Consider the following 17209-nt stretch of genomic DNA (forward strand, 5'->3'; position numbering starts at 1 on the left):
TTGTCTTTCTTAAGCCAAATACTGAGATCTTGAGGGATATTTTGTAAGAGTGATTGTGTGAGATAGAGAATTTTATCATTCACCGAGTAATATCATTTAGAATTTGTAATCCTTTTTTATCATATAGTGAAATCCAGCCGGTAGGCTATTAGCGTGGGAGAATGGTCATAGGCTTGATCTAAGTTGAACCATTATAATTTCTTGTGTGCAGTTTCTCTATCTCTAAACTCTTATTCTATCTTTTATACTATACAATAGCATAGTGTCTATAAAGTCTGCTTAGAATCTAAATGTCTTTCGGACTTTAATCTTGATCATTTGTTTCCGCTTTAAGAATTTGATAAAGAGTTTTAAATCACCTATTCACCCCTCTCTAGGTGATCCTTGCTAGCTCCGACAGGACGAAGACCTTAGATCGGTGAGGTTGGAGCCTTACCAAAGGCCGACAAGGCCGAGCTCACCTGATTCCGGCAAGCCCGAGGCCTCGCTGATTTGGTGAGACTCGAGCTCGCCAAATTTGGCGTGGTGGAGCCTTGCTCGAGGCTAGCAAGGCTCAGCTCGCTGGAATAGGGCGAGCTTAAGGCTCACCTGAGGCTGGCGAGGCCTCGGCCTCGCCGGTGGCCGGTCGCCGACCGTCGCCGTGGTCAGCCACCGGCCAAAAATAAAGGAAACAAAAAAAAAGAAAAAAGAAAAAAGAAAATAATTAAAATTTTGATTTAAAAAAATATTAAAATCATTAAAATGATTGCATGAAGTAAAATCAATTCAGATTTTTTATACCAAACATCGGAAAATATTTTCTAGTTCTTTTTCAGGTTTCAGCCAAACACTGAATTTTTTTTTATTTTCTTGGAAAATGACATCATGGAAAGTATTTTATAAAAATGTTGCATTTTTCACGAAACAAACAAAACCTCAATTTTTAAAAATATTCTAAAAAGTGTTTTCTAGCTTTGTATTGTATGAAAATGTTTTAGTAGTATAATTTATAAAAAAAATCATAAGAAACAAGTTTTCTTATATTGAGCTAAATATAGAAGTGTTTTAGTAATATGGGTTGGGTCGGATATGGGTCGGGTATGGGTCGGGTCGGGTATGGGTCGAGATATTTACATTACAAATAAATGGGTTATAAACGGGTTAATGGGTTAATTTGTGTTGGACCATTTATAACCCGACCCAAACTCGACCCGACCTACATGTTTAACAAGTCTAGCGCTAACATGGATATTTTTTTTACAATTTTAAACAAATTGAGTTTTTTTCATTTTTATTTTCTTTCTCTTTATTCTTTATTCTTTTTTCCCTATTTCCCTCTATTGGCCATCGCCGATAGAAAATTTAAAAAAATTCCAAAAGTCGTCCATGTCAGCGCCGATTATGCCTCGTAGGACAGCCAACGTCCACGCCATTGATTTCTCATCCAAATTTATCGAAAGGACTACATTGGTAAATCATCAAAAGGTTCAGGACTAAATATGCATAATTAAGAATGTTTAGGACTAAATTGGCCGCCATACATAAGTTTACGACTTTTTGGACAATTTTCTCTCAAAACAGATAGAATTGGAAAACTAAATATCTTAGAGCTCGATGTAATTTCGTACTTTGCAAGAGCGGTTATGCAAATTATAACCAAAACAAACTAGAAAAGAAAATCTAAGCATAAAAAAAATTTGAAAATTTATTGTAACATTATTTTATGAAAATTATGTATAAGTGATTGAATAATCTTTATATATTACGAAGCAACTTATATAAATAAATTAACAAAGATGATTCCACGATCCTTTATGGTTTACGCATTTCCTTACCATGTCTCAGATATATGTAATTTTATTATTATTATTTTAAGTATGATGAAGGCATGGGTGTATTCATATAATAATTCCTCTCGTTAGGCTAGACATTATTATTATTTTTTTGGTCCGAAAAAGATTGTCATATGCTAACTCAAAGCGTTCGGATACAAAAGACAAGATTCAGAACACAATAAGGTCCAAAAAGGGCTTCATGGAGAATGGTCAGCCAATTGTAAGGTAGGGACATGTTCCTTGGGTTAATTAAAAAAAAAAGCATCAATTTTAGGTCGAGGGACAATTCTGGCCCGAACTTTTTTTTGTTTCATAAAAAAGCACCAACTTTAGGTCGAGGGACAATTCTGGCCCGAACTTTTTTTTGTCTCGTAAAAAAGCACCAACTTTCATTTAAATCCCAAATTTGGCCTCCCATTGACTTTCTGTCTGAAGTTACCCTTGTTTAAGAAAAAAAGTTATGGTGGTGAGCTTGACGAATCTCTTCCATGGCGTCTGTCGACGGACGGTGGTCTACAGCTTCAGATTACGACAAAACGTCGAAGTTTGGCCAGAAAGATTCAATCTGCAGATATTTTTTACTTGCCGGTGAAGTGAAAGAGACGAACAGTTTCACCGTTATTCTTCAAGCTGTGGTTCAGAGAATAAGACAATGAATAATGCTTTAAATCCAGTCAGCAAGTCACGTGGATTTATTGCTAAGGTGGAATAGTCAAATTGGAAAATCAATGGTTTTAAGTCAATAAGGGCCAGATTTGGGATTTAAGTGAAAGTTGATGCTTTTTTACGAGACAAAAAAAAGTTCGGGCCAGAATTGTCCCTCGACCTAAAGTTTGTGCTTTTTTACGGGACAAAAAAAAGTTCGGGCCATAATTGTCCCTCGACCTAAAGTTGATGCTTTTTTATGGAACAAAAAAAAGTTCGGGCCATAATTGTCCCTCGACCTAAAGTTGATGCTTTTTCATGGAACAAAAAAAAGTTCGGGCCATAATTGTCCCTCGACCTAAAGTTGGTGCTTTTTTTTGGAATTAACCCCATGTTCCTTTGGCTTTGGCAATCCAGTTTGCAACCTTGTCGGCTTCTCTGCTACAGTGGGCCAATTTCGGGTTCTTGAAGCCCATAAGCAACTGTTCGGCCTTGGTGATAAGTGCATTTTCGTCTCGCAGGAAGTGATCTACTCCACGAAGCGTCCGTATCAAACGTAAGTGGTCGGACGGAAATGCAGAATTTAGGCTAGACATTGAAATTAAATATATTTTTTTAATTTAAACGAGTTACCATGGAAATGCAGAATAGTTAATTTGGAAGTGCTTTCAACTTTAAAGCAGAACTATGAAGTAGGGGTGATCGGTTCCCGGTCCGAATTGATTTCCAAAATTGAGAACTGGAGACTGGACTAGTTGGTCCTAAGATCAGGAATAGGGAACTGGATCGTCTGGACACCGGTTCCACTTTTAGAAATCGGAAACTGGACCGACACTTCCGGAATCGGATCAAACCGGCGGTTGTGTCCGGTCCAGGAGGTTTCCGGTTTGGGCGGTCTGTGTAGCACAACACTACTATGAAGCGGGCAAGTTTCACGGCTTGTTTCAAGTCTCTCTTGCCCAAGAAGATACTAAACTGTAGATACTACATGAACTTAAGAACAATGACATGATTATCTGGACAGTCTGACAAGTTGGAAAATAAACTTAATTTGATTTTATTTGGTTTCTTAATTTGATATATTGAAAGCTTACGAGCGTGTAACTGTCCTTGTAGCCGAGGGTCTCCGCCTTGATCTTTCTGCAGAATTATGAACACTGCATTTCCACTGTGCACTATACCTTGCTCCTTCACGGTAAGGCGACCGGGAGCTTCGAGCCATCGCGCGAGATCAGACAAGATGACCCGCTTTCCCCTACCTTTTCGTCATCTGGTCGGAGTGTCTGAACTCCCGAACACTTCAACATGGCTCTTTCCACCAATTCTGGCTGGCGATTGCTTAAAAACAGGGGCATGCTATGAGTTTAAGGTTCTGGAGGGAAAATACTTAACGCGAGAGACGTTCCTACAGCATTCGGTCTGGAACTGAACATCATTAACTAGGAAAGCCAGAGCTTCCACAAGAAACACGCTATATCGAACGAAGTGAAGTGATAGGAAGAGTCACACCGGTTTGGCATCATCTCATCTATCGTAGGGTCTATGCAGTACACACCACATTCCATTACAAAAGATCCAGGGCCATTTCGATGCTACTTTTTAGGGTGGGTGATCATATCATCCTTGAAACGCGAGAATGGGACAGACGAAATCCAGGACCTCTTCTCGCCAAGAGTCTATTGCTAGTTGTTGACACCTGATTTTTGCCGACAAATTACGCAAACAAATATAAAAAGAAAAGAGAGAGATAGAAATATAAAAATAAATTAAAAATTACAATAACAAAGCTTTAACTCGGTCCCATACTCTTCCGGCCCATACCAAGGATATCCACTCTCATACTTGCTCACCGTTTGAGGCTAGATGTTCAATAGCACTAAGGTAAGGCCATATACTCTGTCTTCAGTCAGTTTCCACGCGAAGCAGAAGCCGCGAGTCTTGGATATTGTCTTTGTGAAAATCAATCACGTCTGAGGTTCCATTAATGATTTGAGTTTGCTCTGATGATGCGATGATAGTTTGGATCAGAATATCGCGTTAACATTACATCTATATCTTTTGTTCGAATTGATGACAATGTGTTTGTTAAAATGCCTGAACAAGATTGTGTACATATTAGAGAAGCTTTGCCTGTGCCTATATGTCTCGAAGTTTTTCGCAGACTCTGATTATTCTCTATATGTTTGATTCATTCACGTCATTTAGATTCGAGTTATTTTAATCCATAACAGAGGCTTCCATATGTACTTTGTCAACTCAGTTTGTGTTTACTCTCTTGTATACGTGTTGTTGACCTTGATTTCAGGCCATTTCCGTTAACCTTCCTATCATAGATGGATATGTTTATGGGTTGATCTCTGGATATGGTTGAGAATTACTTGTTTGAAACATGACTGAATTTAAACGTGTCATTTACCAAGTTCAAACAAAACTGAGTGGATTTCACTGTTTAGGATACTTTGGCTTCTCGCTAATCTGGATATGCAGTTGTGAGATCCTTTCCATTGTGAGCGGATACATATATATTTTTTGGTATAAGCCATATGTTGATGCAATTGGTGTCATGCTGTGAATTGATGAAGTCTTGAGTTTGTGCATAAAGAAAGGAGAAATATACTAGCCGTGAGGTCCTCGTCCATTTTTCATGGATTCGTCATATTTTGGTGATTCGAATGAGATAATTATCTTTTAAGTGCCTGCTGTCTAGCCTCATTTGAGCTTGGAATCATGGGTGTTTGGTCTCGTTTGTTGGTGGCTTGAGCTATACCTATAAAGTGTAGCTATTCATTGTACTCAAATAACATAAATTCCTTGCCTTTGCCATGCTCGATTCATGTCGTGTACATATTGAATGTTTGCTGGCCACCTCTCTCTGAATATGAAACGTGATGATTCTAGTCTCATTTGGACGATGTTTTGGTCCCACAGGCATGTTCACTTATGTGGGAAGGAATCACGGGGGATCAATATCGATTCATCATGGAATCGTTACATTTTTTGTCTTGAATGTGAAGAACATGACCAGAAACTTCGCTGGTCGTGGTTGTTTCTCCCTTAAATGATGAATGCTTGGTCATTTATACGTGTCGTTCAACTACGTACTTAAGAATAGATAAGTTCTTGTAAAATTGATACTTTTGTTGGGCTGTGCATACCATGTACTCGTTGGAGCAGAATGTTTACCTGCTGATTATGAGTTGATGGTCGCCAGAAATGTGGTATGGTGGCCTTGTAAGTCTGGAGATTTATCAGTGAAATCGGCATACCAGCTTCTTAGTGCAGGTACTCAGACGACACTCTCTATCTGATTTGGAGGCAAATTTGAAAGGCCAAGATAGTTTGTTATTGGGGGCAAAGAGATTCCGAGACCCTATCGACAAGGGAGACCCTGAAGTACACACTCCCCATTACAAACTGATGCAGGGGCATGAAGTGGCGTCCAACTCCTCACGATGCGGTATCCAAGTCAGCAAGTCAAGGCTGATATGTATCCGGTTACTAATAGCAGTTGGCAGTGGAATTGCGAAACTCTTGTCTGTTATGCTTTGTTGGCTGCAAACTTGCTTAGCGAGTCGTATTATTTAATTGTCTAGTAAGTTGTAGCATAGGAAGATGTAGTCAAACTTTGCAATTACATATATATACACCGATTCTCAATGAGAAGAAGATGAGTGTTTAGAATAAACCTCGAATGGCGTCTTTCGCGTTTTTGGTGATTTTCTCCTTGTCAAATCAAGTATGTCACTTGAATGTGAGAAATGCACAATGGGTTCTCTCCTCTAGGCTTTGCTTAAGGCTACTTGCGAGGCTGAGTCACAACTTGATCATCACCTTTGTTTAAGCTTATCAAGTTCGGCAACTTGTAAATATCCTCAGTGCAGTTGGAAATCGATTGATCATTCCGGTGCTTCAACTCGTGAAGCATTTGAAGCGAAGTTCGCTTATAATCAAGAGGAAAGAACTTCTCATCTAACCATAGCTTCATTTCAGCCCAAGTAGAGACCTTGGAATTCCCCTTCTCTGTCTACTCTGGTATTGTTGCCACCTGATTAGAGCATGGCCTTTCAGTTTGGAGCAATGAACTGGACTTTCCTCGCATTAGGGAGATCTTAATAATCAAAGAAAGCTTCAATGGAAGCCTGTCACAATGCTCTTCTGCACTTGGCAAGCCTTCGAAGTCTGGAACGTTGACTTGAATGGGGGCGATTGGTGCCTTCGAGTTTCGAGAGCTCTTGCTAGCCAATCAACTGACATTTAGTCGAACACGGGTGGTTCCTGGACAGAACTTGAAGAAGAGGAGTCCTCCGCATCGCCACCAAAGTCATCTTCGTGTATCTCGAAAATCATTTCGCCGGCTTTGAGAAGTTTAAGAAGTCAAAGAAGGAGATCCCGGAATGCCTGCGGAGCCTGTGAATTGTATAAGCGTCTTCATTGTCTTAACTTTTACTTTTGGTATCGATATTACAAAATAAAAGTTGCGAGTGAATAAACTATGAGTTATAACAAAAAAACTGAAAATGTCAAAACAAGAACATTGTGGAACAACGTCCATCGCGTGTTAAATTGAATCACTTTTGTTTATTTATAGACCCTTTTTTCTTGTTTGTTTACAATTTAAAGACTCGAATCGAAAGAACGTCTCTGCACGAGTGCTCCATTAAAATGCATTCGGAGTTGAGCGGAGGCTCTCCGCCTTTTTACCGTTTTCAATGGATGGATCGAAAGTGGGTTCTTTTCGGATCCACTAGAAGACGTCATTAGCTTGGCTTTGCTCTATCAAACCTAGTTCAATTTATATTTTATGTACGAGTTAAGATATGGATCCATGACCCATTTTGCCTCCTTTTACTCGGGGATAGTAAGTAATTTTCATGAATGTATATGCATAAAGTCTATATTATCGGGAAAAGTGTCGGAAAAGTTTTAAACTTATTACATTAGTGCTTTTAATATAGTGTTAATTCAGTCCTTCCGTCTAATTTTGGTTGGATATTTCTGATGTAGATGACGGTTGGCTTACGTGGCACCGCTGGCGCTGATGTGAACAACTTTTAATAATATTTTAATATTGTTCGAATTATTTATTTATTTTTAAATTTTCTTTCTTTCTTTTTTTTTTTCCTTCCTTTTCTTCTTCCACTAGTTGGTCGTCAAACCTCGGCGTCCAACCAAAGGCCAGGGCCACCAAGGTAACCACGTCGGCCACAAGCGAGGCTCGACTTCACTAGATCTGGCGAGGTCGCGGACTTCGACCTCGCTGGTTGGCTGTGACCTTGTCCAACCTTTGGTGAGCCAGAGGCCGTGAGGTCGCGGCCTTCAACCTCACCAGAAAGCCGTGAGGGTAGCCTCGCATTGGGCTGGTGAGACTCGAGCCCTCGCCAGAGGTTGTGAGGTCTTGCCTTCGTTGTCGTTGGCAAGGGCGAGCCTCGCCAGAGGCTGGCGATCGGCTAGAGGAAGAAGAAAGGAAAGAAAAAAAAAAGAAAAAGCAAGAAAGGAAAAAAAATAAAAGAAAAAAATTCGAAAAAATATTACCGGCGGTGCTATGTAGTCTAGCCGGCATCCATGTTAGTAATATCCGGCCATAATCAGTCGGAATAATTGAATTGGCACAAAAATAAATAGTTTATGACTGAATTGACACCATAAAAAGGATTTATGAGTACTTTGGCATCAATGCAATATGTTTATAACTTTTCTGACACTTTTCCCCTATACTGTCTATATCAACAAATAGGATTTTGGGGATAAGGGATAAACAAACCATGGAAAAATCCAAGTGACTCTTTCTTATATCCAAGTGATCTTTTCGTAGGCATTTGCTCCCGATCCAATCGGGGGATCGAATTGGGTCCTTTTCCTCGTTCGAGAATTTCCCTGCTTCTTCCACTCCAAAGAGTAATTAGGACCAATTCATTCGTTTTCATGCTCCAGTTGAACACTTTTCATTTTGGATTAGTCTCAAATGAGAAGATTCTTCTTTTTACCAAACATTTGCATATCCAATCACAATCTAATAAGAACGAGAGATCTTTCTCGATGAATAACATTATTCCCCAGCAAAAAGTAAAAAAAAAATGGCTCACATCTTTTCCATCCCTTTTTGACTTCTGACACCCGTTACGACCTTGAATTGACCAAATTATCTCTTGTGGGTTCACTCTTGATTTAAGATTATTTTTTACCTTTTTTTCTTCGTTTTCTTTGGTTTAAAATTACTAAAAGAAGAATCTACCATGCTCAACTCAAACAACAAAGATTAAGGTCAAATGCGGGGATTATTCTGGATCTAAGATTATTTCTTACCTTTCTTCTTCTTTTTTATTTTTTTTCTGCCGTCTAGGACGAAATTGGTGTCTCTCTTTCCAAAAAATAGTTTATATGGCAGATAATTAACAAGTTTTAGTGTTAATAAGTGGTATAGTTCTTTTTTTTATTACTGGAAACCATTATTCTAATAATAAACAGAGTACAAATAAAAGTGAAAAGAATAATTAACTAATTTTAATGAATGCAATTGGTTTAGTTATAACTTTAATATGTATGATTACGTCATAATCCGCCTACTTTAATTGCTCAACTTTTGTTTTATTCGGTAAATCTTATATTCCAAATTTTATTTATTTTTCATGCCATCACTGCATGTTTTTTTAAAAGATATTTCAAAGAATTTAAAAATATGAAAAAAATTAACTACATGAAAAATTATAACATTTATTATTATCGTGCAAATTCAAAAGAAAATGCTTCTCAAAACATTATATGGAATATTAATTTTTGCTTTGATTACATGAAATAATTAGCTGTTGACAAAAAAAATTATGACAATTGTAATTACATTACGAGACAATCCATTCAAACCATTTACAAATACATAAATGCATCAGAATATCAAAAAAAAGAGGAGAAAAAAGGTAAGAATTAATCTTAAATCTGGGATCTACAAGAGATAGTGTGATCAATTTAAGGTGATAGGAGTGGTTAAAAGTCAAAAAAGAGGTGGAAAAAGCATGAGCCAAAAAAAATCTCCAATCACCCACAATACATAGCATGAAAAATGAATGATTTGGAAAATATTTTCCCAAAATGTGATTGTTTGTATTGTTAACAAAAACGAAGAACGAAAAATATTTTCATCGTATGCGAAAATACTTAAACATAAATTGTTATTGACAATGAAAATATTTTTCATGATTAATTATTTTAAGCGAGACATAAAAGATTGTTTTTAGGAAATTTTTTTGATCAAATTATCTATTTTTCGCGAAGCAAATTGAGTCTTAGATTATTGCATGCAAGTTTACTTTCTTAGGGTCCCTCCTTTACAATTGCAGCTACTGAGATTCGAACTCCCAATCTCGGAATCCACAAATAATGACTGTTTAGCGTTAGTGCCGTTCTAAAACCCTAAGCCGCCGCCGCCCCTCCCTCGTCTCGCCATCGCCCGCACCCACGCTGGTCTTCGACCGCTCCTCCTCCTCCTCCATTTCACAAGAACCCTCGCGGCAATCGCATCGCAAAGATCGCGCAGAAATGAGACATTCATGGCGTTCGCTCCTCTCCCGAGCCCACCTCCGTTCAAGATCGAACGTCCCACGGCACTCTCCGCACCACCCTTCCTCGCTCTCCAACCCGAGTCCCCACTCGCTCCGTCGCTTCGCTTCGCTTTTCCGCACCGACCCTCTTCGTAACTCGCCTCCGGGACTCCCGTTCGGTGCCCAAATCGCGAGCTTGGCGAGACCCAGTAGCTCCTTCGCAGCCAGGACCTTCACGTCGGAGCCGGCCGTCGAAGTGAAGGACTCGGATCACGCGGTCCTCGCCGATGCTTTCGCGAAATTCGAGGACTCGGAGGATGCGGCGAAGGAGCTGAAGCTGGTGCGGAACAATGTCGCCGTGAGCGATGACGTGGTTCTGAAGGTCTTGGAGAGCCTCTCCGCTAGTCCTCGCGCTGCGGGTAAGTTTTTCGATTGGGTTTCAGTGAACAATAGCGAGAGGTTGAGCTCGAAATCGTATAATTTGATGCTGGGTGTATTGGGTGTGAATGGCTTTATCTCTGAATTCTGGGATTTGTATGAGACTATGAAGAAACGGGGTTATGGCATGTCGGGATACGTTAGAGATAAAGTGTTGGAGACGTTTGAGAAAGAGGGGAGAGAGAGTGATGCGGAGAAGCTGAGAGGTGTTTTCGCATCTGGATCGGTTAATAACTCTGTTGAGAAGAATCCCTCCGGGATTTATAGGATATTGAAGAATGAGGTTTGGAGCGAAGATGTCGAGAAGAAATTGCGGGAGTTAGATGTCGAGTTTACGACCGATGTGGTTAAGAAGGTAGTGGAAAATCTTGCTACCGAGCCCATGAAAGCATTGATGTTATTCAGGTGGGTCGAAGAAAGTGGTTTGTTTAAGCACGATAAGCAGACGTATAATGCCATGGCAATTGTCTTAGGGAGAGAAGATTGTATCGATAGATTTTGGAAGCTGGTTGATGAAATGAAGGTTGTCGGGTATGAAATGGAAAGGGAGACTTACGTCAAGGTATTGGGTCGCTTTTGTAAGAGGAAGATGATCAAGGATGCAGTCTATTTATATGAGTTTGCAATGAGTGGTGTCGATAAGCCTTCGGCGCAGGAATGTACATTCCTATTGAGGAAAATAGCTGTCAGCAAGGACTTTGATATGGGTCTTTTTTCTAGAGTTGTGAAGGTTTATACAGAGAAAGGGAATACGCTGACAGACTCCATGCTTTATACAGTTTTGAAGTCTTTAGACAGTGTCGGAAGATTGGGGGAGTTCGACAGGGTTTTGAAAGTAATGCAGGAGTGCGGGTTCTTACCTGGTGGCAATCTCCGGAGCAAAATTGCGTTCCGGCTTAGTAGTACTGGTAAAAAGGATGAGGCGAGTAAATTCATGGATACACTAGAATCATCTGGGCTTACTTCTGATTTCAGGACCACTGCATCGCTAATAGAAGGGCTTTGTGTTTCGGGAGATCTTGAAAAGGTTTCTGATTATTTCCATGAGATGGTTGAGAAGGACGCAGGTTCTTCTGCAAGCCGCGCTCTTGATTCACTGGTTAATGCATATTGCGATAAGAACAGAGCATTTGATGCTTGCCGAATTTTGAAAGATTGTGCATCCAACAATGAGTTGAAGCCTTGGCATACTACGTGCAAACTTTTGATAAAGAAATTGCTGGCTCAAGGAGGATTTGAAGATGCATTGACACTTTTGAGTTTGATGAAGGAACATGGATACCCACCTTTCCTTCATCCTTTTATCCAGCACATATCAAAGAAAGGAAGCAAAGACGATGCTCTTGCTTTTCTAAAGGCAATGACCTCGAAAAAATTCCCATCTACATCTGTGTTTCTCCAAATGTTCGAAGCCTTCTTCAAGGTTAGGAGGCATAATGAAGCACAAGAGCTTCTTTCTAAGTGCCCGAGACACATACGTAACCATGCGGATGTTTTGGATCTCTTTTGTTCAAAGTCTAAAGGCACTGTTGCCCCTGCGGCTGCATAAGCCTTAGTAAAATCCTGTTGTGCTATGTGAGGAATAGGTAGAATATCTTGTTTTCAGGAATTTTGGTTGGCAAGAGAGTTTTTGTTGCCTTTGTTGACTATTTCTTGTCCTCAGAGTGGCAAGCACCTCAATATTCTTGCAAATAAAGCCCGCGTAAGTCCATTCTTTACTTGCATTTATTGGGCTCATTATATATCACCATGTCGAAGTTTTTGTGATATGGATTAAATTGATGATTGGACCCTAATCTTACTTTACACTTGTAACCTGGAAAACGGATGCTGTCACTGCTTTACTTTACTGTTTATCACGCCCGCTTGATGTACTTCTGACGTGCACGAGCAAATGATAGCCTTTCAACACTCCAACCTTTCACTCTACTCAAAATCGTCTAGGTCTGTTTACAATCCTTTCCGGTGAGTCTGCCTGAGACTCAGGAAGACCCAAGTACCTCACAGGTAGAACCTCAACTTTAAAACCACTAAGATGGACCAACTCTTCCGGGGAATCACTTGAAATACCAGAAGTATAAAACCCTGTCTTTTGTGGGTGAAGTCTAAGTCCAAACATTTTACAGAACTTATCAAATATATTGACGATTTTCCTTGGAGCCCCTGCACTTCCGTTAGTAAGAATCAAGATATCATTAGCAAAACACAAAGTTGATAACTTGATTTTTAGAACAAATCGTATGGAATGGAAACTTACCTTGCTCAGCAGCTTTGTTTATCATCCGAGGGAGCACTTCAATAACCACAACAAAGATATAAGGAGAAACTGGATCTCCTCCTTGCCTCAAGCCTTTGCCACCATGAAAATAATCCTCCAAACTACAATTTATAACCACATAGAAGGGAGGAGAAGTAATACAAGCCTTGGTCCAGTCGATGAACTGTTCAGGAGAACTTGTCACCTCATGACCCAGCAGCACATGGAGGTAACAAAGCACATCGATTCAAGCTAACAAAGCTAGACAAAACCACTCTTAGCCTATTAGCAAGAATTTTAATGATACAAAAATTAATCTTTTATTATGAAGCTTTCACCTTTTCTCTTTTTCACAAAAATTGTTCGTTTTTATTTATTTATAATAAATTAAGATCTTTGTCATTTTTCATTGACATGTTAGCAATCTGGTCTGCGTAATTAAGTGTGTTAATTACGATGGGACTCAATTGCAAAACTGATGTTAGTTAGAGTACTAAACTGCATAAACTAGTTTAAAGACCTAATTGTGTAAAAGTCAAACAAGTGTAGAAACCAATCATCAGATATGCATTTGTCACGTCACTCAATAAATCAATTTCATAAGTGAATCTCAATCTGTCTATTATTATTCTAGAATGAAGAGCAACTAGCACTAAAGTTTGTTGTCAACACCAACAACTTCATGTTTAAGGTTTACAATCTTGAAGACTGATGTTTACTGGTAAACCTATTTGATCTGAACTGTCTAATGACACGGGTCGTGTGCGAGACCCACATGATCTAAAGGCTCGGATCACTTGAGCCCACGTGCTTCGGGGGCGCGCAAGAATTTCTCTGTGAAATAATGGGTCAAACGGAAAGAAGAAACATGTCAGGAGCACTCGCTAGTGGCGATGCCCACCTCTGTCTAAGAAGGGAATCAGTTGAAAACAGGATCAAGTGGCGTGGGTTTCTGACATAATTGGGCGTTTCAGTGATATGTTGTCCATTTGAACTGCACGGGCGGGGACCGGAGAAAGCGTCATTTGTTGTTTTGAAGACAAGTGAGCGTGCTTTCGTTGTGGAGGTTTCGCACTGTTGTGTTTCTGCTGCTGCTTTGTCTGGACCAAAAAGATCTCTTCCGGATGAAAAAAGAAACAAATTGTTTCAATGAATAATTTTTCTTTGCACTTCTTTTTCTTAAATGGAATACAGAGAATTTGGATCTACTCGACAAATCTCCATTGGATTCGAGCCTTAGAGCTGTCCTAAGTCCTATTGCCATTGAACGATCACCCTACGCTTGGGAAAATTGTCAAAAAAGTCATAAATATATTGTACTTTGGCTAATTTAGTCATAAATAAACTTTTCAATTTTGTTGGTAGTGCCACGTAGGACGGTTGGCATTTATGTAGATAAATTTTTTTTTTATAATGTTTGAATTTTGAATTTTTTTTCTTTTTTCATTTTCTTTTTTTACCTTTTTTTTTCCTACCAAGTTTGACAAGGTCCAGCTGACCCTTGTCGGGCTTGGAAGAAAAAATAAAAAGAAAGAAAGAAAAAAATATAAAAATTATACACAGCGCCGATCGTGCTATGTAGAACGACCGGCGTCCACATTAGTAATTTCTAGCTAAAATTGGCCAAATGGACTTAATTTGGCAAAACTTGAATATGTTTATGACTCAATTAACAAAATTGAAAGGTTTAAGACTGAATTGACCAAAGTACAATAGGTTTAGGACTTTTTGGACAATTTTCCCCCTGACATATGGTGTTGAGTTTTAACCAACTCGACAAATCTAGGGTTAATTCTCCTTTTGTTTCAACTATAATGTAGTTACTCTTTCATTTCTGATGTCCTCGAATCCATGCTTACTGTGAAGCCTAACTCGTACTATATATTAAGCTGGGAGCTGAGAGACAAACGAGAGAACGTAGGCAAAAGACGCAGTTACAATACAATCACGCAGTGGAATAGATTCTAAGTCTTTGATGATGCACTGAAGATGCCTTCGATTGAACACACACGAACAAGTACACGAGCCACTCGAATTGATGTAACTTAGCTGCTATTTGATGTCTTCTAGCTTATGCGTTAGGAACTTTAGAAAAGTTTTCAATTAATGGATGATCACGGCATAATCGTAGGCTAAACTAGAGACCCCAAATTACCTTATTTCACGGTAAAGCTGAGTAATGTCTCTTCACTTTTCTATGAAACCATTTGAACAACAAATCTTATCAACGACTTCTTGAAGATTGAGTTTGACTGTTCATCTTTACAAGCTCAACATCAGCCTATTGATATCAGAGTTCTGGAACTTGATTCTTGGGGCAAACTTGTAATAGATGGGCCCAACAAAGCCCAAGCCAATGTCTTCAATAGCCAACTCAGCGCACCTTCAGTTTCCTTCCCAGATGATACCCGTGAAGTCATTGAAGGCAGCGGACAAAAGAGAAAAGCGAGCTCGTTCGTGAATAGGAAAGGAGAAAAAGAAGAAAAGTGACAGAAATTTTCGCGCGTACACATTTCGGACATCTCGACAAGTCGAATTAACTCCATTTTGCAATGCTCGGTAAGTAATCGAACTCGTTAATCTAATTGGAGTAACTTTTCTAGTTAAAGTTCTGTTTGTTTCTCGAAAAATGAATAATTTGAAAAATATTTTCCTAAAAATAATCACTTGTACCGTTTTATTTAATTAGTTAGTGAAAAATGTTCACTATTGACAACATTTTATATCTAAATATTTTCGTAGACAATGAAATTTTATTCCGTTCGTTCATTTTTATAAGCGATACAAGATATTGCTTTAAATTATTAATTTTCCGTGAAGCAAACACGCCCTAAGTCATAAATTCGGAGTTATGTGAATTTTAAATTGTGGGGTTCAATTTAGGAGTTGTTAAGCTGTGAATTATGTGGAGATGATAGTTTAGGGTGTTGTGGAGCCGTGGGGTCTAACGAAAATCGATTTTGAATTATGATTTGATAGAAACGGATTTTTGAAGTTTCGTGTGACAAAGATGAATGTTCGCAATGAATGAGTTTACTTGTTAGTGCGTATGAGTCGATTGGTCGACAAATAAACATAGTTTAATCGAGTCATTTGTTAGAGTACTATTTTACTTGGAGTTTGATATCGTTTTTCGATAAATTGATAGGAATATGAGTTTGGTGGTTCAAGTAACCTTTGTAGGTTGGTTTTCGATTTTTCCAAGTGAGTCGTGCTATCTTTTCTTCGAGTTTGTAAACTTATATTTCGAAAGCAATATGTATTAGATATATTATGAGTTATGAAATGACATTGTGGTTGCATAAAAGTCTAGATCAAGCAATTGCTGCTTTTAGTCTGCTTTTAGTATATATGAATGGTTTGAGAAACGTTATAGGAAACTTGTTATGAAAGGTTCTATAAATATACTGCTTTGTGAATCTAGTTTATGAAATGAATTCTCAAATACTTTGAGATATGTTTGTATGAAAAATATTTTGATTGATGAGCTGAGTTATGACAGAATATATATTTTGGTTTATGAAAGGTATGTTATCTGATATTTTGAATTTTGAAAAGTTGTATGATTTTGTTAGTGAACCTGAGTTTTAACATGGATTTTGGTTTTGATTGTCGGTTATTGGAGAATGAGGTTAGTGGATTATGCTTATGTTACTATGATTAGAACTCATTGGGGGGTAAGTATGCATACTATTAACATGAAGTCCTTTTGGGTCAAATCACCGGTTGATATAGGTGGAGACCTAGCTAAAAGGGGGAAACTTGGTTGCCTTTGTCACGGGTATTAAGCGTGACCATAGTTAGTTATTGAGCGGGAAAAGCGTCAGAAAAGTCATAAACCTTTTACATTCGTACTAATTTAATCCTAAACCTTATTTTGGTGCTAATATAGTAATAAACCTTTTGTTTTTGTGTCAATTTAGTCATTCTGGCTAATTTTAGCTGGATATTACTGACGTGGATGTTAGCCGGCTTACGTGGCACCACCGGTGTTGACATGAAATTTTTTTAATAATATTTTAAATTTTTTTCGATTTTTTAAAGTATTTTTTCTTTTTTTCCTTCTTTTCTTTTTTTTTCTTCCTTTTTTCTACCTTTGGCCGATGATCGACCACTAGCCACCGGCCATGGTTGGTTTCCTGGCCTCGCTCGCCACAGGTGACGCCCAACTGACCCTCGCCTAGGCGAGGGCATGCCCTGGCAAGGGTCAGCCTCACCAGGCTAGATTTGGCGAGGCCTACCCTCAACTGGCAAGGACGAGCCCTAGGCGATGCTCGGCGAGGCCACCGTGGCTTGGGTGAGTGCCGGCTTCGCCAAATTTGGTGAGGGGAGTCCTTGCCGGGGCATGCCCTTGCCCAAGCGGGGGTTGGCCAGTGGCCGGTCACCAGCCAAAGGTGGAAGAAAGGAAATAAAAAAGAAAAGAAGGAAAAAAATCAGAAAAATAATAAAAAATTGAAAAAATAATAAATATTATTAAAAGTTATCCACGTCAGTGCCGGTAGTGCCAAGTAGGCCACTTGGCG

At 39.0% G+C, this 17209-nt stretch overlaps 1 protein-coding gene and 1 long non-coding RNA gene across 2 annotated transcripts; both read left to right on the forward strand.

The window, feature by feature from the left end:
* The first annotated feature begins 4019 nt into the window (after positions 1–4019).
* LOC130140524 (uncharacterized) lies at positions 4020–6144 on the forward strand. Its single transcript, XR_008818513.1, has 2 exons — positions 4020–4340; positions 5742–6144. It is a non-coding gene; the product is annotated as an uncharacterized LOC130140524 (long non-coding RNA).
* A 3714-nt stretch (positions 6145–9858) lies between these two features.
* On the forward strand, positions 9859–12225 carry LOC115674057 (pentatricopeptide repeat-containing protein At3g02490, mitochondrial). The gene has a single exon (XM_030596379.2). It carries the CDS (start codon positions 9990–9992, stop codon positions 11976–11978), a length of 1989 nt encoding a protein of 662 aa, XP_030452239.1. The 5' UTR covers positions 9859–9989; the 3' UTR covers positions 11979–12225.
* Positions 12226–17209: the final 4984 nt, after the last annotated feature.

The sequence above is a fragment of the Syzygium oleosum genome, unplaced genomic scaffold (assembly GCF_021117445.2).
Source record: "Syzygium oleosum isolate NSW1041296 unplaced genomic scaffold, Sole_v2.1 Sole_v2.19, whole genome shotgun sequence".
Lineage (NCBI taxonomy): Eukaryota > Viridiplantae > Streptophyta > Magnoliopsida > Myrtales > Myrtaceae > Syzygium > Syzygium oleosum.

What these genes read in the sequence shown, in the direction of transcription:
- LOC115674057 (XM_030596379.2), top strand. Translation starts at nt 9,990, where the DNA reads ATGAGACATTCATGGCGTTCGCTCCTCTCCCGAGCCCACCTCCGTTCA.